This window comes from Polyodon spathula, chromosome 18, assembly GCF_017654505.1.
Source record: "Polyodon spathula isolate WHYD16114869_AA chromosome 18, ASM1765450v1, whole genome shotgun sequence".
Lineage (NCBI taxonomy): Eukaryota > Metazoa > Chordata > Actinopteri > Acipenseriformes > Polyodontidae > Polyodon > Polyodon spathula.
Genome location: NC_054551.1, coordinates 3,596,659 through 3,621,009, shown reverse-complemented (window position 1 = coordinate 3,621,009; position 24,351 = coordinate 3,596,659). Strand labels below are relative to the sequence as shown.

The 24,351-nt window shown below is 36.3% G+C and overlaps 2 protein-coding genes across 5 annotated transcripts; both read right to left on the bottom strand.

The window, feature by feature from the left end:
* Positions 1–1,203: 1,203 nt before the first annotated feature.
* On the bottom strand, positions 1,204–16,063 carry LOC121331231 (transmembrane protein 184A-like). Of its 2 annotated transcripts, XM_041278482.1 has the most exons (10): positions 15,893–16,063; positions 14,347–14,595; positions 11,304–11,469; positions 10,261–10,326; positions 8,859–8,949; positions 8,164–8,239; positions 7,028–7,119; positions 6,647–6,816; positions 6,166–6,363; positions 1,204–2,391 (listed from the first exon to the last, which is right to left on the bottom strand). In XM_041278482.1, exons 2-10 carry the CDS (start codon positions 14,593–14,595, stop codon positions 2,147–2,149), a joined length of 1,353 nt encoding a protein of 450 aa, XP_041134416.1. In that variant the 5' UTR covers positions 15,893–16,063; the 3' UTR covers positions 1,204–2,146. The 2 variants fall into 2 exon arrangements, with proteins under 2 accessions (XP_041134416.1, XP_041134418.1); XM_041278484.1 differs by lacking the exon at positions 10,261–10,326.
* Positions 16,064–17,551: 1,488 nt separating this feature from the next.
* On the bottom strand, positions 17,552–20,764 carry LOC121331233 (proteasome assembly chaperone 3-like). Of its 3 annotated transcripts, none has more exons than XM_041278487.1 (3): positions 20,410–20,764; positions 19,005–19,235; positions 17,552–18,325 (listed from the first exon to the last, which is right to left on the bottom strand). In XM_041278487.1, the coding sequence occupies exons 2-3, from the start codon at positions 19,218–19,220 to the stop codon at positions 18,173–18,175; spliced, it is 369 nt and encodes a 122-aa protein (XP_041134421.1). In that variant the 5' UTR covers positions 19,221–19,235; positions 20,410–20,764; the 3' UTR covers positions 17,552–18,172. The 3 variants fall into 3 exon arrangements, with proteins under 3 accessions (XP_041134421.1, XP_041134422.1, XP_041134420.1); XM_041278488.1 differs by lacking the exon at positions 20,410–20,764 and adding an exon at positions 19,649–19,696; XM_041278486.1 differs by lacking the exon at positions 20,410–20,764 and adding an exon at positions 19,577–19,645.
* Positions 20,765–24,351: the final 3,587 nt, after the last annotated feature.

Sequence of the window (24,351 nt, the reverse complement as noted above, 5' to 3'; positions counted from 1 at the left end):
TTTTTGTATGTCTCATGAAAGCTACTGTGCTGGAACATTCATTAAAAAAAGTTTCTAATATTAAACTGTCATTCTGAGGTTTTTTTTTTTATTGCAATTACTCAAATTCCATTAGGCAAAGGTGACAGTGAAATTATTATTATTAATGTTTTAATTTTAAAATGTGTTTTTTTTTTCAGTAATCCAGCTTGAAACTATAATATACCTTTTTTTTTTTACCGTTTAAAATATCAATTTGTACCATGAATACCGCAAAAAATGATAGATTTGAAAAAGAAACAAATGAGCTTTTACAAATAATTGAGCACAAGAAAATAACACTTACAAAAGAGCCAAATCAGTAAAAGTTATTTATCAGTATAATTATTATTATTATTTATTATTATTATTATTATTATTATTATTATCATCATCCTCAGCAATGCTTGATATTTATATATTGGTTTAAAAATAAAAATAAACCAGAAAGAACAAAGTTATTCTTTTAATTTCCAGTACTTTAAATGATTATATTGCAATGTACAGTAAATGGGAAGAATCTTTAGGTCACAACAGCAGCAGCAATAAAAGAACCAGGCACAGCATTAGGTATTAAATAAGAGTTACTAGGAAAGGAAGCATCAGTGGTGAATAGACCCCAAAAATAAAAACTGGGGGAATAAAAACATTTGTGTGCATTCTACCAAGTCTGTTAGCACATGCCAAAGAATGTAATATTTACAGGTCATGAAAGCACAGATCCAAAGCAGAATGTACAGTATTATTATTTTAACAGCTTTCAAACTAACTAGTTAAACAGCAGCTTAACAAATACCAACAACCTATATGAACAATTCTATTTGCAAGTATTGTGATGTTTTTGGGCGAGCAATGATTGCCAATAAAAGAACACTTAACCATTTGTCAAAAATATAGTACTATGCTTCACAGAACAAGTGCTTTATACTCTACTTTTTGGCAAAAGTCCATTATGATTAAAAAAAAAAAAAAAAAAAAAAAAAAAAAAATAAAAAAATAAAAAATTTTGGTTAACAGGTCCCTGGTCCAAAAAAATATTAATAAAGATACCTTATAAAGATACCTTATATATATATATATATATAATATATATATATATATATATATAATATATATAGATATATCTATATATATATATAGATAATATACTGAAACTGACTTTTTTGTTAAAACAACAAAAGAAAATCTAAATTATTTTCAAACACTAAGCAGTAAAAACAAATTAACATTCTTAAAAAAATGACAAAATGTACAAGCAGTTACAAAACGTTATACTCTGCACTCTCCACACCTCTTTTTAAAATACAATTTATATTTTTAAAATTCGTAATGGTTTTCAAAAGCTGGCCCTTTGGAGGCTGACAGAAAGAAGTCTGGATAAGAACATGGGCATGGGCACTCAGCGGGTTTTAATGGCCAGTCTAACAACTTAAATAGAGCTGCCAGTCATATCCAGCAGCGAGTCTGATGTGAAGCAGACAGCCTCTCTGTTTACAATACAGCTTTCCTAGCTATGATTGATGATATTGATGAAGTGCTTCTCAAAACTGACAAGAATCAAAATACAAGTCTTACTTCTGAGGTTTTGAGTGTTATTCACCCATACAAGAAGGAACATCAATTTTCAGTGTGTAAACGGGAGATTATATTTTTTATATAATAAAAGTATATAGTATATGTGTGTGTGTGTATATATATATAGTATATATATATACACACACACACACATATACCACTGTGTCTTACCTACCATAAAGGAAGCAGCTTTATTTCTATTTTAACAAGTTGTTTATTTTATAATTTTGTAAACCTACCCATTTAAAAAAAAAAAAAAAACATTGGCAGCTATCTAGCTGCTTCCCCATTATTGGTTACTCGCTCTTCCTGCAGTGATTTAGAGGACAGATCTCAAACCCCACTGCACTATCATGGCCATTTTGAGCTTTGAAACAGACTTTAAAAAGTTATAAGTGTAACAAGTTGTCAGGACCATGAAAAGAAACATGATGGGTCTGTTATTTAAACAGTCGCAGCAGCACCTGGGGACGTGTAACGCTAGATTTTTCGGAACCCCGCTACTTAAAGTGGTGAAACTCACACAGTACAATAAAAAGCTGTCCAAAAGGGTCTACTGTTCATCATCTGAGGGAAGCAGCATGAGTTTGTCATTTTTCTTTGGCTGCTTGGTTTTGTGCCCAGTTTGGTTCTGCCCAGGCCTCCCATTCTGGCTGGGGGCCGTCACATCCTGGGTGGATTGCTGGGTATATTGCTGGTAGGCGGGGGAGAAATTGTGAATGGCATCCTGAACCATATCGTTGGGGTTCATGGTCTCCTTCAGCCCACTAGAGATGCTCTGCATTGGGGCCTGGTTACCTGAAAGAAGAAGAGCAAAGCAATTCAAATCAACAACAGCTCCCCACTTACTATCCTCAGTGGAAGGAAGTGAATAATGTCTGGTTCAGCAGTGTTTTAATTGGAGAGGCTTGAAAAAAAAAATGGCTAAGTGTATAAAGAGGTGGAAAAGAAATGCTAAAAAAAAAAAAAAAAAAAAAAAAAAAAAGGACAGCAGGCCGTAAAATACTTAAGTAAATGATTAGGTAGAATGCAGATGGTGCTGCAGGTTGCAAGAATACTGGCTTAAGTTAAGAAAATATACAGCTCCATCTGAAGGGTGCTGAGCATTAGGATGCAAGAACTGCAGGAGGCAGTGTGGCATTGCAGTGATATAAAGATTCTGCTCATCCATCTGTTAAACTAATTATATTGTAAATCACATTTAATATTTAATTTTGAGGAATAAAAGTCTGATGAGTTGCACATTTTTTTTGCAGCTTCCAATATTAACCATTTCAGCAGTAAACTATAACAAACAAACATTATTCCATGATAATGTATTTAACAGTTTCAGTATGCCTAAATAGTATGAGCACATCCAAGACAAATTACCTGTCTATTTCCTAGACCTGAAGAAACGAATCTACTGTATTATATTTGTTCTCCAAAAACATTGCTGTGCAGTGTCATGATGTTTGTTTATTATTGTGCCCTGAAAGACTGATCTGTACATACTGGACATGCATACATTTATTGAAGGTAAAGCTTTCAACACATTATTTTTATTTAAGTGTCTTCAATTCTGCTCAGGTCACTGAAATGCAACACTGGCATCAGCCCCCATTCCACCTGAATAAGCCCTCACAGTCTAGTTCTGGCAGAATACCTACAAAATCCTCATTTACGCTCAACTCGGGGCAGGAAATAATGAAGGAGTAATTAAATCTCTTTCCCACTTGTGTAGGTGGATGAGAAAAAGAGGAACACATGAGATTATATGTGAAAATCTGAATAGGACAGCCACACACCTCTTCTAGTTTCACTACAGGAAGGAAAGCAAGCATTATTGGTCCGACACACCTGGGATAGAGATATAGCTACAGATATAGATATATAATGCAGGACACTGCAATACATAGTTTTTCCTTCAGTTAGAGGACATGTTCAGGATGGTTAAGTCTGTTGAGGAGGATAAAATAACATGAATCTGCCAGACACACTTTAAAGGTTATATTTTGTGTCTCTCAAATTACATTTATTCACAGGATGTAGCTTTCCATCTATGGTCTTAAATGCCATATCATTCCTCTCTTCAACAGATTATAATTTAGGAATGTGTTTAACAGCCTCCAGAGTCTCGATATGGACAAACCCGTAGTTTAAAGTTTGTATGCAGGAAAATACAGGACTAATTACTGTCAGATACAGGATCTTCACTCAAAACAGCTTTATCAATTCAGTATATATATATATATATAAAATCAATAATAATCACAATAACCGATTCCAACATTAGGATAGGGTATGATATGGACGGAAGTGTGTATCAGTGCATGTACCAAACTCTGGGTCACCGTGTGTGTCTCTCTTACATGCTCTCCCTCTCTCAGCAGAATGTAAAGAACACCAGCACTACTTTCCTTTCTGCACAAATAATTTACCACCAACTGCAAATGCAGTACAACATCTAATTTACTGGGATGGCTAAGAAATGTTTCCAGCAGCAGATGCAAAAAAAAAGAAAAAGGTGTGTTATTTATGCAGTTTTATCCGTGCATGGTTTGCCAATAACCGCAGTGGACCATCTGATGGAGGTAATTCAGAAAACCTCCCCAGACTCTCGATTTCCTTTTTCAAATTTCAGCTGTCGACGCATAAAGACTTCAGCAATTATTAAGCATGCCCTCTGGCTGGCTGCAGTTGATGCTCTTCTGCACTCAGCCGTTCTTTGTTGATGGATGAAGGCACGGATAGAGGTGACAAGAAAGCGGTTGCGTTGCTTATGAGATTCTCTTTTTAGAGGGAGCCAGGCTTTGCCTGCGTATTTTCTGCCATGCTAGTTGAAGGACAGACATCGTTTTCTTGCATTTTGAGTCGAGTAATGCACCAGTGCAGATAAGATTAAATTGTTAAAGCCTCCTTTAGGTTACTTCAAGAGCAACTTCACTTATATCCCCAAAGGGCAGATATGCCATAAGGTTCAGCCCCGAGTTAAATATGCTGTCAAATGCCCCCTCGCCACAGATGAACTGCTTTAAAACTAGATCTGTATTACCACTTGTCAAGAACTGCCAAGAGGCATCAGAAGCAAAGGCTTCCAAAAAAAAGACAGAACCCTGCAGAGATCTGACATTTAAAAACACAAAACGGCACAAACTTCACAGAATTACAATTGATCATAAAAAGTTGATTATAAAATATAACAATGGCTTTGCTTCACAATGCTTCCATTTTTGGACAGATAAAGACTTTTTAAAAGAAAATATTTGCACACTAGAGCCATTGAGATGCCATACTTTAATTACAGGGAACTATGCCTCTGTTTAAAAGAAGGGATTGTGAAGCATCACTTAGGATTGAAATTTAGCCAAGATACATTTCTTTCTATGCAATGAGAAATTAGACTCTCGTTGCATAGCAGTTTGAGCCATTTCATGTTGTACTGCAAGCTTAAATTAGCTACAGTGGATCAATAACAAGCTCCCAGCACTGAACAACTCTGCTTAACAAGATACTGTAGATAAGATCTGAATCCCACAGTGGAAAAGCTTTACTGACAATATATATTTGCCAGCCTGACAACCAGTGCTACAATTGATACAAACGCAAGGATTTTACTATTTTTCAGTTAAACATAATTCTTGCATAAAAAAATAGCCCTGGTTTAGTAAAAGCATTTTTTTAAACTGTTCAACACGGTGCCCTACTGTGGAAGTCGAACGACTTAATAATAATTCAATCAATACAAAATGTCATGTTTGAAGAGCTAAGAAATAGGTTAGGTTGTTTGTTTTTTGTTACACCTGAGGCGAACAGAACTTGGTCAGTCAAGCCATTCAACACTGCAGCTTGGTTAAAACCATCTGTAGAGAGTGGTATTGAAACACCAAAGATTCCTTTCAATTCATTGATATTTTTAAACCAAGCTTGTTTTCTCCTGGAGAATGTAAGCACCACACACAGGAGCAGGCAACACAACTAAACATTAATTCCTGTTCTTCAACATTCTTATCCACCTATCTGAGGTTGCTCAAACACTTTTGCGTTCACATTAGGTTAGTGAAGTTATTATAAAAAAAATTAAAAAAACAACACCACCACTACAGTCTGGTATTATATAATGACATTTTCCTTCAAATACATAAAACAACAAAATAAAGCTTTTATTTAAAGAGGGAAGGCGGCAAACATACTAGGGATGTAAAAAAAAAAAAAAACAATATGTATTTTAACCACCCACCCAGCCCAGAATTAATACTCCTTTACCTACTACAAATAATATTGTTCACTGCAAGAGTTGTTGATACATGGGATTCATCTGATCTAAGCACTTATAGACTAGAATATCTACATATATGGTAATATCCTCATATGAACAGTAGAAAATAAATCTAAGGTCACCAAAAACCTAATTTGAATGTATACCACTATTCAGAAAATAAAAACAGGATAGTATCTAGGGTAGCTGCTGAATGCGCAATACATTTTAATTGAGCAGCTGTCCTTGGATAAACAAAATCGTCCCACAAATCTTGTAACTGCACAAGACAAACACTGGAAAGTATATATTATTGGTTATTTTTGAGTTCATACCTGGTACTTCATTCTTTTTCTCCTGGTATACATTGTAGGTGAAGGCATATCTTAGTGCTATTGCAGCAAAGAACATCTCAATACAGATGATAAAGTTCTGCCAGCCTGCAGCCACTGTCCCAGCCCCAACTTCATGACCGTCGATTATCAGGGCTTCAGGGATGACACCACACCTCTCTAGGATAGCAAGCAACATTCCTGAAAAAAAAAAGGAATACAGCAAGTCAGTGCAAACAGAATTGGTTCAAAAATATAACCCAATACCACCCCAGCAGCATATTAGCCAAACACATTCCTAGAACACATGACAACTTGTAAAAGGACAGTTACTGTATGTAACTCCATTAGAAGAACAGATGAGCTGTTGTATACAAGATGCATCATACTTCTTATCTGAACCCTATTCCAGAATTTACACTGCAGAATTTAGCAGTTTTCATTATAATACAGTATTTTTTTTTTTAAAAGTACAATCTTTTACCTTGCCAGAAAGAGAGGAAAATGACTGATTTTATGGTCAGAAATTTTAACACGGGTTCGAAAGGGCGGAGCAGGTCACTGGTGGCGAAGTAGAACAGAAACAGGGAGTAGAGCGACAGGCTCACCGAGAAGTTATAGATGATGCTGATGTAGAGGAAGCCACCATTAACACTGCAGAATAGAACAGAACACCACCTTTAAGAAATGTAATAAAAACCAATCTTTGCAAAAAGTCTTTACTAAAGAAGTCATCTCAGGTAGTGCATGGTCAAACACAGGTTGCAAAAAAGCTCACAGTAGAATTGCATTTCATGCAATGCCGAAATCTTCTTGAAATTGATGAACATTGCAAAGTTATACAAAATAAGTGTTTTCCCCTCACTTGAAGTCTCCGTCATGGTATTTCCCGAATGCTTGCAAAATTATGGTGATGACGGCCATGATGGGTTTGACAACACAGAACTGAAGAGTTGCCTAAAACCCAGCAAAAGAGAAAAAGCAAAACCATTAGCAAATCAAGGTGTGGTGTCCAGTAGGACAGGCGTTTTGGCAAGGTGGGCTATGGCTTAGAACGAAGGGTTACAATTAGATTTCAAACACAGGCACAGATCTCAGGACGGCTACTTCATTCAACACTGGGCAATTTATGTAGGAACCAAAAGGTAAGTATCCTCCAAAAGATCCCTGGTTATTCATGTAAACACACCAGATTTTTGGTTTAGCATGCTTAAAGTTTTTAATGCAGTGCTTAGTGTTACAAATCACCTGGTTAATGTGCGCTTGAAATAGTTAAGAAGAATTTTAAATCAAAGATTTCTGTTTTGTTCTGTATTTTACACAGCAGCTTTTGAAGTAGCTTTCAAGATAAGATTAAAAAAAAGTCAACACAAAGTCATTTTCAAATAGCAATCGTTTCTACTTTACTAATAATTGGGAATATGAGATTAGGTTTGGAATACATGACACATACAAAGTGCATCTTATCTTGCCTATTTCTCAATAAGAGATTCATATTCATTGTCTAGCCAATTCTTTAGAAAACAAATAATTTACATCACAGTAGTACAGCCAACTGCTCCTGAATTTCAATCCTCTCTGCAATGAATGTCAACTGACAACTGATATCATTTCACTTTGAACATGCCAGAGACACAATTCATTTCACAAAAAAATATGAATGAATAGTAGTTATTAACCATTATTGTTGCACTGACAATATTACTAAAAAACGAATTTCAACATACTTTCTGGCTTTGCGTGACTACTACCTGGATAACATGCACACCCTATATTTATTTTAAAGACGACTATAACAAAGCAGCGTCTGTCTGCAATACTGTATTTCTCACTATCAAGAATAACGCACAACAGTTCTGGGAAACCATAACTCCACATTATTATTGTACACCTAATAACTCCCCCCCCCCCCCCCCCCCCCCCCAAAAAAAAAACCCCAAAAAACAATCTATTTAAGTGGCTGTAGTGTATGAGTGTCAAAAGGACAGCATATGTAACAACCTGTTTGCAGAAACGCAGAAATCCAATGGAGTAACTAATTCCTCCCAAACAGCAGGTCCCATATAAACAACTCGACCTACATAGGGAGAAAAAAAAAATGCATTAAGATATTCACGATCATATAATGTTAATAGAACTGCATAGCTTGGACATGCTGGACCTTCCTCTTCATGTAGTGTATAATCTCATTGCTATATATACTTGCATACAGTAACAGCATGCATAGAATATTTGTGTATTTGATAACAACTGTAATGGATCAATATTGGCAGTGTCAGAATTTAACAGGCCAAGTTTATTGAACAAATCCAGATGGGACTGTTTTTTGAAGCTATTTCTCTGTGATAGCTTTAAAAATACCCATTAGCTACATATCACTAAATAAATAATGGAGAATAAAGTGTGCATACGTGGTCACTCTTCACTAATGGGATGCCTCTAAGGGACATGGAAACAAATGAAGCCTTCTAACCAAATTAATAGAAAATAGGCCTTTTTCTCCAAGAGCAGACACAGCACGACATAGTGACTGTGAAAAAGCTCTCGTGCTAATCCATCTCTCCCTGTGGGGAGTTATCGGCGTGGGTTTACAGAGCTCCACCAAATGAAAGCCGAAGAAGTACATGACAGAAAAATATATAGAAACATAAGCTGCATCACACATTTCAAAATGAAAAACAGACGAAATGACTTACTCAATGGGTTTCCCTCTGATTTCTGACATAATCGCACTCTCCCCTCCAAGATACTCAAAGGACAGACTGAGGAAGTTATAAATTACAAATGCTGTAAATGAAAAAAAAAAATATATTTTTTAGCATACCTTTTGATGCATCTCAAGATTGTCGTGATAGTGAAGACCCAATTTCCATTTAAAGAAATATAAAGAATATAACAGACTGTCACATGAAGGACTTCAAATGCATGTGTCTACATTGAACAATAAATTCTGCACAACTGCAGAAACATTAGTATAAAAATGTTGGGTTTTTTAGCAGACATGAACATAAAGTATTATCAAAATGTAATTTGTATATATTAAAAGTCTGAACAATTAAATGCATTCTAGTATGGTTAATGTGTGGGGCAATGGGTTTAAATTTATTCACAAGATATTAATTTACTGTAACATCCCGTTTATGCATAGGTTTAATAAAAATCTTCATCCAATTATGAATGAAACACATTTCTTAATATTTATATAAAAAAAATGCAAAACCATGTTTAAAGTTGGGGGGGGGGGATCTATGCTCATCCCAACACAGTTAACATTTTCTTCCTGTTAATTTCATTATCATAATAGGCACGTACTATATGTATGCTGCATCACATTGTCTGTGACCCCGAAATCCCCTGTAATCTCTTGTTACTATTTCAGGTGGACTTAGTTAAATCTTATTGTAAATGCAGAGACTTGAGTCACTTTTTCTTCAAGCACAGCTACCAGGAAATAGAGATAATATTTTAAGCTATTCAGTACTATTTCCATTTAATTTGCATTAAATAATTTAGCGGAGAAAGCAGCATATCTCTTTAGACTTAACACAGCGAGAACTACTGTACATGGCATTTTATGAGTTGGGAGCTAAGCAAATACTGTTTAAACCAAGAGCAATTTCATCTAACTCTTACTCTGATTACAGAGAATACTTAATGCATGATTAACCAAGATAATTAACTGTTTGCTATCTCTCCCAAAATTGTGTTCACTGGTGCAGGATCACATAACAGCCATAGAGCCCAGTACTCTGTGACAAATATAAAAAAGAAAATAGGCCAAGAGGATTTCCCCAATTTGAATTCAAAACCATGTCATGTGGATTCTGTAATTAAAACCTTAATCAAATCTCTATGTGTGCAATTTTTCATTCTATGGGAGACGCTTGCATTTCTGCCTACTGCACAAGATTCAGACCTTACAGCTCTATTAGATACAATATAATAAGCACTCAATTAAATATACCACATATTTAACACTGAAAAGTAAAGTATCTACATTTTTTTTCTCATGCAATTCTGGCAGAGAATTGTCATTTGTCATGCTTTACTAAAAATAGAATTCACCCATGCAGATGTAGGTGTGGCAGCTAAGATTACCTCTGGCTGAGCTTGCGAACTGAACTTGGGTGGTTCCCACCAGTTGACTCCATATGACTGCATAAACTGTGCATCAAAATATTCAAAACTGTTAGAAAATACCAGTTATTGCATCACAACACCCTTTTTATGCATTTGGTGGATGGCCAATGCAACACGGTTTACCTTATTAGCAAGAAGAACACTCATAATCTTGTAACAAGCTTTTCAATTTCAAATTCAGCCCTCTTCAAATGTAACTCCTTTGTTACTGTTTGCTAATGTATCTGTGTGTATTGCGTTTCTGCACTGGTTTTAATTCAGTCTTTGGAAAGAGGTTTAATTAAGCTATGCATTTGAAATCTGCAACAAGTACATATTTTAGACAAGAAGTTTAAGCCTACAGATGCACAAGAGTTAAAAAGATATTAAACACGTATATTATGGGACTACAAGCAAAGGCAATGACCCCCAAGGGAGCATTTCAAGGACTCAAAGAGTTCGAAGACACACAGATCAGGCCTAACTAGTTTCCCTCGTCCCTTCTACATTGCCCACATTCCTCACCCGATCCAAAAAAAGAAATACAAAACTGTTCACAAACAATATCTGTTGCAAATCCTAATTTACGATCACTTTTTTTTTAAATTCTGTTATACTGTTATGACCAAACAAACACAACTTTTAAGCAACTTGCCAAACAACTAAATACAATTTGTAGTCATTTGTTAAAATCCTTGTATTTATAGTCACTTGGTCCAATGTTTGGTTTCTCACAATGACTAGCATATACATCGACAAAAAAGCCCCCACATGCCATGTTTAACAAAAGTGTTTTCCCAATAACATTGCCAATCTGTACTATGAAAGCAGGTCACTGAAACGTATATATAAAAGTTACATTAGGTGTGATACATTTATGCAACAAATGACCAAGCAAGATATCGCCCTTGTTAACTAATCCAATCCAGGCTAAAAATAGGTAAAAGTGTATGCCAGTATATTCACAAATCACATTTCTTGTGTTTGTGAGCCACAATTTTATATGTGCCAATGAGATTTACCTTCGTAGCAGTCCCGTACGGAGTCAAAATAAACATAGTACTGATCATTGCTGATGAAAAGAAGGCTGAGCCAGGAATCAAAGGCATAAATTGGAACAATAAAGAGAATTCTAATGATGTAGCGCTGCTCGTTCGGAATGCTGTAATACCGTAGATGCATGTAGATCTGTAAAATAAATGGAAAAAAATAAATACTGTCAATCATGATCTGAAAATCAATACCAAGATGCAACCAGGGAGCAATTAAGTATAAAATTATAGATTCTAAACAGTCATATCTCATAATTAAAGCTTTCATTTCAAGGTGCAATAAAAGAAGATTGGAAAAATACTCTCATAATAGCAGAGGTATTGTAAATCTTGATCACATAACTGTTCTTGTTTTTTTAAAGTGACACAAACCTGTTTTGCCAGAAGTAATTATAAGTGAACATACTTTAAAAAACAAACAGAAAAAAAAACTGAAATATTTTCTCCTGTGGTGTGAACACAGACAATAGGACCACTTCTGTTTTTTGTAACAAACAGCATAGTTCAATCAGGTGCCAAGATACAGGTCCACAAATCAAACAGAAAATCATGCAAAAGCAGATGATCCAAGTTTCATCACAATTCAAAGAACAGACAAAAAAAAGAATGACATGGGTATTTTCTAATTACTTTGTCAACTTCCCATAAAAGAGGTCAAGCAACGTTCAGCACACTTAAATGATTTATCTCAGCGCTAAGAAGTTTTTTAAGTGGTCTTGATATTCAATAGCGAATGGATATGTGAACTGGACAAAATAGTTCATTTTATACCTTTAGCACAGAGATTAAACGCCCACTACAGCCATCTCACTTGTAAGCCGCAGGATGGACAGCAGCAGCAGAGACTGCATTAATCTAGAGCAGGTCCTGCACGGACAGTGGGTATGGAAGGTCACGCAAACAATACAGATCCACTTATGTTTTTCAACTCTGTCCTGGAGAGAACTCGGAGGCCATAATCAACCAATTTTCAGCACTGAGATGATCCAACACTGCCACTTGGACCCAGTACAATTAAATATCTAGTTGGGAGAAAAAATTTATTTCATGCAATAAAAGAATCGTTAGGGGAGTAATGCTTTTTTTTTTAGGGGGTGGGGGTGGGGTTGGCTTTAATTTATTACATCACCTATGATATATTAATTGAATTCAAATATACTGCAGCAGTTTATTCATTTAAGTACTGTACAGTGCCACTGGGTGGTTTGTAACTTACAAGTCATTCAAAAGACAAGCACCAAACAAGTACCTGTTTATAGTGAATTGGTTTCGGAGCTTTAAAAGAACAGAAGTAAATGTATGCATACTTTAAATCTAGTCACAGGGAAATCCCAATAGGATCACTAAAGTGTTGCTGCTGATACTTGTAATGAAATTGGCTGCATTTGGTTTAACTATGAGCGAATCTATGTTCATCCTCACACCTACACAGTGGAGAGTTAACTAGCAGCTACTGCTGATACTGCACAGCAGCAAGTACTAGCCTCTATACACCCATCAGTGAAGACAGCCACATGCTCTGGATATCAAAACCCATTACAGTACTAGATGAGAGTTGATACAGACACATCTCAATGCAGAGATGAGAATTGGACAGGGTGAAAAGGGTCATTATGCTAGAGCACGCTTACTCAGCCACTAAGTAACACAATTTTATTCAGACTCAAATTTAAAGCTCACTCATTGTCCTTTCAAGTTGGTTTGTTTTGAGTGCATTAACTTCCAACCCGAGAATATGCTGCTTTACCATCCCTGAAGCAGGTTCTACAAATCATTCTACTTTGCGGAACACAGATGGAAAGGCAATTCAATTATCTTAATTTGTTTTGTTTCAAATCTCTTGCAAACCTTTTTTTACTTAGACACAACATAATCAAATCTCTTTGTACAGCATTTTGGATAAAATTATCCTTTTCAGATGCACCGATTTGTGTGTACATAATAAAAATGTACTTTGATTAAAAACAGAGTTATAATAAGATTAAAGCAGATGCGTCTTCCTTGGGAACTGGGGTATTTTGTTCTGTAGAGGCTCTTTGTGTGACATTTCCAAAAGTTATTTTCATGCACTTTACCCAGCGTTTCCATTTGAAGAATAACAAAAGCCACACCTCTCTTAGCAGGAATACATTCTAAGAGACATCAGCATTATTTAAAAAAAAAAAATTATAATAACAACATACATACATACATACATACATACATACATACATATGTATGTATTCAAACATGCATATTTCGTGTGCAGTGTGGATGATAAGGCGTCACCACACTAGAGCACCTGTATTTGCTAAACCTGGAGGAGCTGTCTCGGAAACGACTGATATTGAGAACTATTTAATCAGTAACTGGCTACGTGGGAGGCTATTTTCAAAGTGAGTGTAGATAACACTTTCAAGGTTTCGTGCAACCTCTTGTCCTTCCCAACAACACATGTCATACTGATGAGGATATGGAAGACTTTGCTTTTTCAATGCCACCTACAATAAAACTAGGTCCATAATGATCTACTGCAGGTTAAATAGAACAGAATTGTGCCTCCCTTGATATTATACAGTGGTACTACATAAGTTCAGTTGAATGGATCCTTTGGAGTCAGTAACCATGCAAGTATGGTATGGTCCTGTCAGTGTGCACGACAACCCTAGTATTTACTACATAATTTACTTTGGCTCGGCCACATAACAATACAAACACGTAGAACAAACTGCAGCAGAGCACACAGCAGTACAAGATTAGAGAAGGTTAGTCACATGTCTTATAAACAGTATGTCAGTAGGACATGTTGCGAGATGCTGCCAACCCGCCAACCCCCCCCCCCGAACATACAACACATTCTGGACATTGTAAAAAATGAATAATTATTGGTTGAATGGGTGATGTATTTTACAAAACTGACTGATCTCAGCTATGTTTATTAAACAACATCAATTAACCTACTATTCGAGTTCATTGCACCGCACAAAATAGGACAAGAAACAAGGAGGCAGGCTTAGGATCTCTTCCCCCTTACCTGGTGACAGGTGAGCAGCAGTGCTGACCACACAAAGATCCCAGACAGCCCCTGTGCCGCCGCTGTGTTCAAAAAGAGCCGATCCCCACTGATGGATTCGTTTCCAGAGCGTAACAACGTTGCATTTCTAACATTTGTAGAATTTGAAAAAGGAGATGACAGCTGCGAGCTTACGCCACCAAAAACTCTTGCAGCTGATGGTTTTGTAAACAGGGTGCTTGTTAACATTTTCTCACCAGTGCTGTTCATCTGAGAGGGGGGGGAAAGAGATAATGAGTTTGTATTCCTGTTTTTATATATATATCAGGAATATATCCACATATATACACACACACACACATATACTTTATTAAATCACACTATAGGTCTATCATGGGTTAGTACAGTGGGATAAGGCCGTTTTCATGTTTGCTCACAATGGAGGCCACCCTCTATCAAGAAGTGTTGTTTTTATGTTCTTGATAAGCCTTATACTTCTGTCTAGGTTGTGGACTTGAAGATTCTCTAGCAAGAACAGGGCTATTAACATTAAACTATATTTTTAAAGGAAGATTTAAAAATGCTGGTCTTTAAGGGGAAAGAAGCCCTCAACATAGAATGTGATACAGCAGCAGACCTACTTGTCAGCCTATATCTACACTCAGGGGCTCAAAGTTCATCTCTTGAAGGAACTACTTCAAGGAACTCAAAGACAGTTTTAAAAAGAGTGTTTTATATGAATATATATACACACTGTGCCTACCAGTATACTCCATGACTAGGTGATGCAAAAGGATGTCCTAAAATAGGAAGCACTGAATCTTTAAGCCTATTGTTGAAAGAGGGATTAAACTTCCTTCCTATCTATCTATCTATCTATAAAATCAACACAAAGCAATGGCAGCAGCAATCTGAAAAGTTGAGGAAAAACACAAGCATGTGTGTACTCTTTGCAAATCATAATGTAAACAAAATATGCAAACAGATTGAAGCAAAACATTTATCAGTTATATCTAAGGTCAGTGTTTTACCATGACGCAAGGATCACTGCAGTTAAAATGCAATATTGACAATCATGTATTACTCAATCGCCCATTCAAATTGCACAGGTTTTACATTTATTATCCCAACGCACTGCCGCGGCTTGGCATTGGACGTGTGTTAAATAACATGTCCAAAGTGCTCTATATTTGAAAGTAAGATTTAGAAAGTCACTGCCAGAATGCAAATTAAGGCAATTCTTTACTTCATGGTGCAAAATGATCGGTTACTATTAAAATAATAACAACTTTTGGTACAAGCACGCATTTAACAGTTTGGAGGGAGAGTAAACCAATACATCACAGACATTAAAATAATTTACATCTTATTTTGACCGTATTAATTACAAAAACATATCAACATGGATCTATAAAGATACACACCCAACATTTAATTATTGATACATTCACATTAATCTAAATAGTTCTTACAGAATTCCCATACTATTTACCGTGTTAATACTAATCAATATCATAATGTTATGCAGATTACCAGTTTGACTGGCAAACACACAACTACTTTTCACCTCTAGACGGAAGCTTCTTTCCCCCCAAATCAGTTTCAAACTGGCCGAGATGTTTCTGTAGCTTCACGAGGTCCGTTGCTTTGGGAAAATCCAAACTTAATTTTAGTGAAAGCGGCAACAGTCTTTAAATCTGCAACAACAGGTAACGAAAAAAAAAAAAAAAAAAAAAAAAAAAAAAAAAAAAAAACTAAACTTCCAGCATTACAAAGATTGAAACTGGTGCCATTTATCTTTTAAATGGCTTCTTCCTACACGGACTGATGTCTCTTTTTTAGTGCTTTTCTAATTAGTTGAATTTTAGAGCGCGGTATTCTTTACTCAAAATGCAGACGTCAGGAAACGAAACATGCCGACAAGATTAAAGTCCATTTGACGAAACGTGTTATTGTTTTGTTTTCTTCTCACCAGCGGTTCACCAAAGTGATTTTAGTTTGCTCCATGTACAATTTCTTTACAGCTCTCAGCACAGTCTCCTTCCTCATACACCATCACTCCCATTTCTGCTAGCTTTACCTGTGTGACAACCAAATAAACTGACATAGGTGCAACTAACACCCAAACCATGTGACATTAGCTAGAAAGCCTTCGACACGTGATACAACGACACTGCTTCACGTGACACAGATATCATGCCACCTTAGCCCAAATAAAAGTGCTGTAACCATCAAACACGTCCGTGACATGATATGCTCTTCAGTAAAAAACTATTTGTGGTCTATTAAAATCTGATTTTGTGTTTCATTATATCACACATTGAAATACAGATCCAAGAAATACCAAGGTATTGCATCAATCAATAAAATATTAACAGGCCTTGCCACGCACATACAGAAACCCAACACCAAAATACTATCTTCGAACTTCTCTAAAATGTTAAGTGTTTTATCACAGTAAAAAAAAAAAAGTTTCTTCTTATAGAACCGCAGTGTTCTTTCAAAAATTCTGCCAGGGGCATATTTCTGCAGTGTTAAGCATGGTTGTACCCAGAGATCCGTTACTTTTTAATATAATGTCTCTGACAATAATGTCAGAATTGCAAAAAAAGATTAGAAAACTTCCCTCTGAACATCCAGCAGTTAAGAGGCAATGCAATCAGTACCACCTATATCAGTGCTCAATGACCTTTGGAGTGAGATTGACTTAAGCTCTTAAAGGCTTTGAATTTACTTAGCAGTATCAAATCTGATATTAGTTTCTGCTTAGATGCATTGAAAGGAAAATGGTTATCAATACTGGCTCCAGTTATATATATATATATATATATATATATATATATATATATATATATATATATATATATATATATATTATATATTTCTTTAGCAAATAAAATGCAGATCACAATAAACTTCACACTGCTGTTGTGGAGCTCAAAATAAACTGTTGGTTCTACATTTGTGATATGTCATGATATACAAGAGGCACTGACAAATATAGAAATCTCTTCTGAATAAATGGTCACATTACTGCTTTCATCAAGTGCTTTGCAGGTATGAATATATAATACACTCATATCTCCGTACATACAAGATGCTTTGCCCAAACATGCACGCTGCATATCATGTATAACACATTTAAACGCTGGTAGATTAGGAACCGAAATACATTTAAAAAACATTAGTTACACAATCAAGCTATGAAGAGAACACAGGCAAAACAAAGGTTTACAAAAGTGTATTTATTGTGCACAAATGAATCATACATAATTCTATTTTTTATGTTATTTTTTTTTTTTAATGACAGGAAGTATTTATGCTGCAAATATTATGACACCCATATTATGTTCAAGAGTGGAATGAATCAACACACCACACAGGGCTGATTTTAAACGGCAATTTACCCCACAGAGAACAAAAGTTTTTGTAACTAATAAAAAGTTTTGAGTACTCACTACAGGTTTATGTTTAGTTAATTTAAATTGCTGACCCACGGCTGAAACAATGGTGGCAATACAGTTGTGTGATGAGCTTAGGTACCTCAAATATTCCTCATGTCTTGTTAAACAACATAGTTTCCCCACTTGCATAATACCTCAACATATGCCGACTGCTTTATAAGGGTTTTATTACCCGCCAGGGGCTGCATGACATTTAATTGCAGTTTGCATTACATGCTTTTACGATATTTCACCTTCAAGTTTACACAGAGTTGTTTGCACATTCCATCAGAGGTGCCTAACTTTAGGGTTGTCAGCAACATCAACAGCTTCACTTCTGTCTCCCGGCTAATTGGTTCCTGGGGCCCCAGAGTCTTTGGTCTCACTTCCTACTTGACGTCTTGTTACCAGACTTGGCAGCTTTTGATCATCTCTTTCATTGCTTTCATGCCTTCAATGTTTACCTCTTTGAGGGCCAGTGCCAGCAGGACAGGTCTGTTCCCTGCCGCTTGAGCTACAAAAGTCACCAGGTTTTTGGCATAGACATGTGTCAGAGCCTGTGAACAAGAATCAAATATCTTGGGTTAAAAAAACAACATAGGATTATAATGTGTTTTTTTTGTTTTTTTTTAAACTTTGATAGAATATTATACTTTGACAACATTTTTATCTAGATTTTTAACTGTGGACAAATAACCCATGCTATTTCTTTACCATATCACTAGTACGGTATGGGCATATGCCCAAGAACATTAATGATCCTTTATCTTTATAAGTGGAACAAGGACGACTGAATAAAACTAACAAATTCAAACAAACATACAGGCTTAGCACAGCCTGAATGTCTTATCCACAAGATTAATTAAACTGGGTAAGCAGTGGTACTGAAATGGCAGTGTTGTCCTAGTTCCATTTTGCCCGCTTACTAATTTAGTGGTAACAAAATATGACGCCGTTTTAAATCAGCCATTATACATTTCATAAAATACATATTTCCTACAGAGAAAGAAGCTTGTATTATATTCAGTACTTGCCACGTGTCTGAACTACAAATACACTTATGATGTTTTAAGGAAATTATAGCATTTCTTTTCCTTATCTTGGAATGCACAGAATGCCAGCGTAAATATAGAAATATTTCAGAGACACGCTATGCTATTGCACACAGATTTCATGCAATCTAGCCTAACATCAAAAAGGTAAAAAAAAAAAGCAATATTGCAATTTGCAGCTTACTTCATCTTTCCCTAGAAGCACTTTCGTGGTAAACATGGGTTTGCTGATGTCACTAGATGTTGCATCGGGCAGCAGAGATATTATTGTCCCTATCTTTCCATACTGTGTGAGCACCACAAGGATGTGGTTGCTGAACGCTGTGCAGACAACTTGTGTGGAGATGCCATTGATCAATGCCTCTTTCTGCCTGGAGTTGATGATGGATTCAGCTGCCATGGTCAACACTGAGATCTGTTTCGAAACACAGAACATCAGACACTCTATGGGTTAACAATCACAATCCAGTATCCATTGATTTGCTGCCAGCACTTCGCATTGCATTGTTTCAAGCGTTCTGCATTTTAAAATAAAATAAATAAAAACTAAAGAACACAGTAAATAAAATCCCTGTTGGTCCACAAAGTCCCACCGCAATTATCTTAAGTGCTACAGTTGATCAGTGTCCCTTCGGTCTCATTTGACTGTCCACAGCATTTTGGTTTAGCAGGGTGACACTTCATAAATGGAGTATTGGAACTGGGACAGGACCCTCTGTCTAGTACAACGCCTGGTGTGACGTCACCTTTACTCACGTCCATTTTCTGTAGAATTCACAAATATTTCACAGCCAATGCTAAAGAAACACATAGTAGCCTGCTGCTTACTGGTGTCCGATCACAACATGCGGCCCATAGCTACCAGGATGCAGCAGTTGTATCTGGATTAAAAGCGTGTCAGGGGGGGGGGGGAAAAAAAAAAAAAAAAAAAAAATAAAATAATAAATATATATATATATATATATATATATATATATATATATATATATATATATATAATTGATACGAATGCTTATATTGAGAATGTGTTTTGTGTAGCTACTGGCAGCCGCAGAATCAGCTGTCTGGTGCCAATAAAAATCCTACTGGCATGGTAGTAACATCGGGCTAAAATAAGCACAAAATACGGGGCAAGTGATAATACAATTACAGTATTAAGAAGCATGGGTAACGTATATAATGAGAGCCGTGGAAATGTAACGCTATTGGTGGGGCAAGCAGTTAAAACATCGGGCTATCTCAGTTCAATTGATAATGCCTACAGACAATGAATTTGTTTGGTGAGCTGTATATCAAAAATGCAACACAGTTACTAAGCATCATACAAAATGTAATATTCATTGGAATTGTATACGATTACGTTAGACGGCTTTTAGAAAGAAAACAAATCTCAGGAAGCAAACAAGACGTACATAATAAACAACAGAACAAAAATATGAGAAAAACAAAACAGCAGCACCCTCTCTATGATCAGTATCCCCACCTACTGCAGCCAATCGCCGGATGAGTAAACCACTGGTGCACCGGGCTAAAGGCCTTTCTTAGCTAACCAGGCTGATTTAGGGGACGGAATTATAATACGTCCTTACCTTCTGCAGGTTCTGGTTTATAAATTATGCACTGTCGAACGTTGAGCAAAAAAAAAAAAAAAAAAAAAAGAACTGCAAATTTGTTTTTAAAGAGACACAAATGGTACAATCTGCAGCGCAAGCCTCCCTTATCAAGAAGGCAAGTCACTGTATTTTTTTTTTTTATCACGTGTGTTTCGCATGCATTCACGGAGAGCATTCTGCGCAGAATGTGACCAGTTTACCCAATGATATTCTGTGTGATCTCCGTGCACGCACCCATTGGCTAAATTGCTCAGATTCTGCACAGAATCTGCGCAGAATGATCTCCGTGGACCCGGAGAATACAAGACTGATACCGTGATAACGTCTACCACGTCAACTTCAGCAGCAGTTCCTGACCTAAAGCTACAAAGCTCTGCATGCAGGAGTGAGGTAAATTCAATACACATGCGTGTTACCCCTTAGTTTGTAATATGTAACAAACGAACAAGAAAGCAAACCATTCTGCAGTGGTGAGCAACAAACTGCCAAAAAAGTGCAGTCGGTATGGTTTAATACATCATATGGAACGACGGTAAATCGTGCGTTTGGTAAGGCTTAAAATGTGTTTTGGTGTGTTGACTATGAGTTGATATTCAAGTTTTACAGCACACAGTGGGTAACAACATTATATTCTGCACAGTGGAAGGCACAGTGAGACCCTGTACAATATAACAATCCCAGGCACAGTGAGACCCTGTACAATATAACAATCCCATTTTTTTTTCACCACAACTTCCTATTTCATGAGTTTAAAAAAAAGTCACTGAATTTTAAATCCTTCAGATTTGCAGGAGTGTTAAAGTGGCAGGCGCCGTTCAGCTGAGAGCCTGTGCATAGCCCTCTGTTGGAAACTTTTAGTATTGCAAGCCACTCGGTGAAAAAGAATATCATCCACTTTATTTTAGGCGTAAACAAAGTAACAATTTTGTGACAGACGTAAACAGAATGTCAGGATTATTTTCTTCTTGGCTTGTTGCAGGGTTATCTCTAAAATCCAGACTTTCCCTGGCAGGACTCCAACGTTTTTTGTTTTTGTTTTGTTTTGTTTTGTTTTGTTTTTGTCACCACAGTTTGCACATTGTGAAATCCAGCAGCAGCAAAATTTGGGAGCACGTCCACATTTGACGTTTTAACACCATTTAAATCACAGACAGCAGCGTCAAGAATTAGGTTGTAAGCCCACGTAGAATAAAAAGCAGACTCAGTGAAATACTGCTGACTACAAAATATTGACTGTAATTACTCAGATTGTTATTGTGTATAACAACATGCTGCTAAAAATAAAAATAAAATAAAAACAAAAAACAAACAAATCGACGAGTGACTGTGCTTGTTGCCTTAGAGACTAGAGCGTCTGTTTTGTACATGCAGGGAGACTAGCTTAGCTCCACTGCAGTAAATGTATTTTTGAGAAACCTAGCTTTTATTGTTGTGCTGACCATGTTCTGTATGCTGTGACGCTGTAATTCTCTCGACATATTCTTACTGAAATTAATTGAAGAAACTTTTAACGTCCCCTGGTGAGACAGGACTCCTGTCATTCTCTTCAAAGAGTTGCCTTGCTTTTATTGTGCAAAGAATACTACCAGAGCAGCTGTCCTCTGTAAGAAACATCTGGGCACAACAGATGACTTATGTCGAAATGTCCCTATGTACATTTTTTCCCCACACAGCAGCATTTGTATTTATGCTAATGTGTAAACTGCCTCTGTTTTAAAATTTTTAAATACCTTTTTTTGTTTTTGTTTTAATATGTTCTAAAATAATACAGTATAGGGCAGTGGGAGGGACCCCTTGATGTTTAAGAATTTTTCCACAGACCTGTCCTCGATTTTGACCACAAACTATACCTGTATTGGTAGGAGCACTGTACATCTAATATTGATACTCCTCCTTTGTGTAAAATATTATAGTTATTGCAACAGCAACTTGTGGTTACACACAATGAAAAATGTTTCCTCTTCAATTTCCTCTTTATTTGGAAGATATTTCATGGCTGGAAACCTCTGGTGCAAGGGATTTCATTGACAAACACAATGTGTGCTGGGTGAATTTGCAATGTTAAGAATCAGATACTACAAGAGTATGAAACAGTGTGCCATTTTGAAAAAAAAATAGTGTTTTTACAAGGAAATAAAGGCCCTGAATCAAATACAACACTTCCTGCTGCTACAGTTATCTCAGAGGACTCATTTAACTGCTCCAACATACAGCTGCATTGTTTTCCAACCTTCATGCTGTGGAAAAATGGGGTGAAACTTTGCACTTGCTACAAAATAGGAATCTTTTTTTTTTTTTTTTGATACATCAGCACTATATTAGATTGCATCGATAATGAAGATAAACAGCACCTTTATACACCACATGAAGCATCTACATGCTGGTAGAATGAATTGGACTGCAATGCTTTTATGCATTGGAAAATGTTTTTATCAATACAGTTCAGGGTGTGGGAATGTATGAACCACCTCCCACCCCTTTCGGGCTCCCTCCACCATCCACCCTCATTTGTAATACTGTCGGTAGATTAAAAGTAGCTTCATCATCATCATCATCATCAAACACTGCAGGACATAGGTCAACCATTTCATCCTTCTTTTCTTCACCCTTTGTGCAGCCCACTCCAGCTTTAAGTCGCAGTTGAGGTGGGTGAGATTGACCTTTTCAGAGGTCACCTGCACAGACATTCTCATCAGCAGAACTGACACATTGCAGGCAGTGTTATTGGCTGAAACCTTCCTTCCAGGAATACTGCATCAAAGCCATAAAAAAATCCCCAGGTTTGCCATCTTAATACAGTGCTTGCTGGAAAGCAGCTTTTTATTTTTCTCTGTGATACATAATTCAGGAGGTCAGAATATCATTATGTAAAGTAATGTTAGGATAAGTATTCAAAAGTCCTTGGGCTATTTATATATATATATATATATATATATTATATATATATATATATATATATATATATATATAAATACCTATAGCTCCTATAATATCATATAGCTCCTAGTAAAAACATACTTTTTCAGAATATCATTGAAAACAAGATGTTACATCTCAATTGATCATTCCTGAGATAAATAAATACATGTATTTTTTTTTTTTGAAAGCTATTGAAATGTTATTGGAAAACTATTTTCTTAGGTATGAGACACGACCCTTGTGTTGTCATATGACCTGAGACGTTTTATTCACACAGAGATCAGGTGCACTCAGATCTGTAAGCTAGTTGTTGATTTGAGTTGCTGTAAGGGGTCAATATCCCATGCTCTATTAACTGTGAATAATTAACAGATTACCTGGTAGGCAAATCTTTACAGAGGTTTCCATAAATGCATTAAATTGATCTGCTCAGTAAGTCGTGTCAGGGAAGCTGTCACTAACTGCCCTTGTTTAATATTCAGAGTCCTTCCAGAACGTTCTGGCAGATTAGTGTTGTCAGACAATGTTCATATTCTAACTGAGAGGACTTTGCTGCATTACATTGTGCTTTAGAGCTAATGTGTTTCATCCAAGTGAAGTATGTTTACAGTATTTGCATATGAGTTGAGTTTTAATAAAGAAAATCTATTTTTTATTTTCAAAATGTATGATGTGCCTTGAATATTTTGCAGACTCTGGTGCATGGCACTGTTGTTGGTAGACGTTATCCTTAACGTGTATTTTGGGGACTTTGGTTGGCTCACCTCTACAGTCAATGGCTGCAACGTTAGAAAGCATTCCAGCTATTTTGTTAATATCCCTGGATATTTTTGTTTTGCTGTATGGCAGCCTGGAGTCTTTCTTGCTTTTGTCCAAAGCAATAGCCGGCTGTACGAAACACCTGGATATGACAGATGACTTTCAGCACAGCTGTCCCCGGCAGTTCATTCTTTGGTGTATTTGAGTGTTAGAAAAAATGATTAACAGATTCATAAATAC

Coding starts and splice junctions, on each gene's coding strand:
- LOC121331231 (XM_041278482.1), bottom strand. CDS start 14,595: ATGAACAGCACTGGTGAGAAAATGTTAACAAGCACCCTGTTTACAAAA. Junction 10,327..11,303: donor CGTACGGGACTGCTACGAAG/GTAAATCTCATT, acceptor TTTGATGCACAG/TTTATGCAGTCATATGGAGT. Junction 6,364..6,646: donor TTTCCTCTCTTTCTGGCAAG/GTAAAAGATTGT, acceptor TTTTTTTTTCAG/GAATGTTGCTTGCTATCCTA.
- LOC121331233 (XM_041278486.1), bottom strand. Junction 18,326..19,004: donor TGCTTCTAGGGAAAGATGAA/GTAAGCTGCAAA, acceptor TCTTGTTCACAG/GCTCTGACACATGTCTATGC.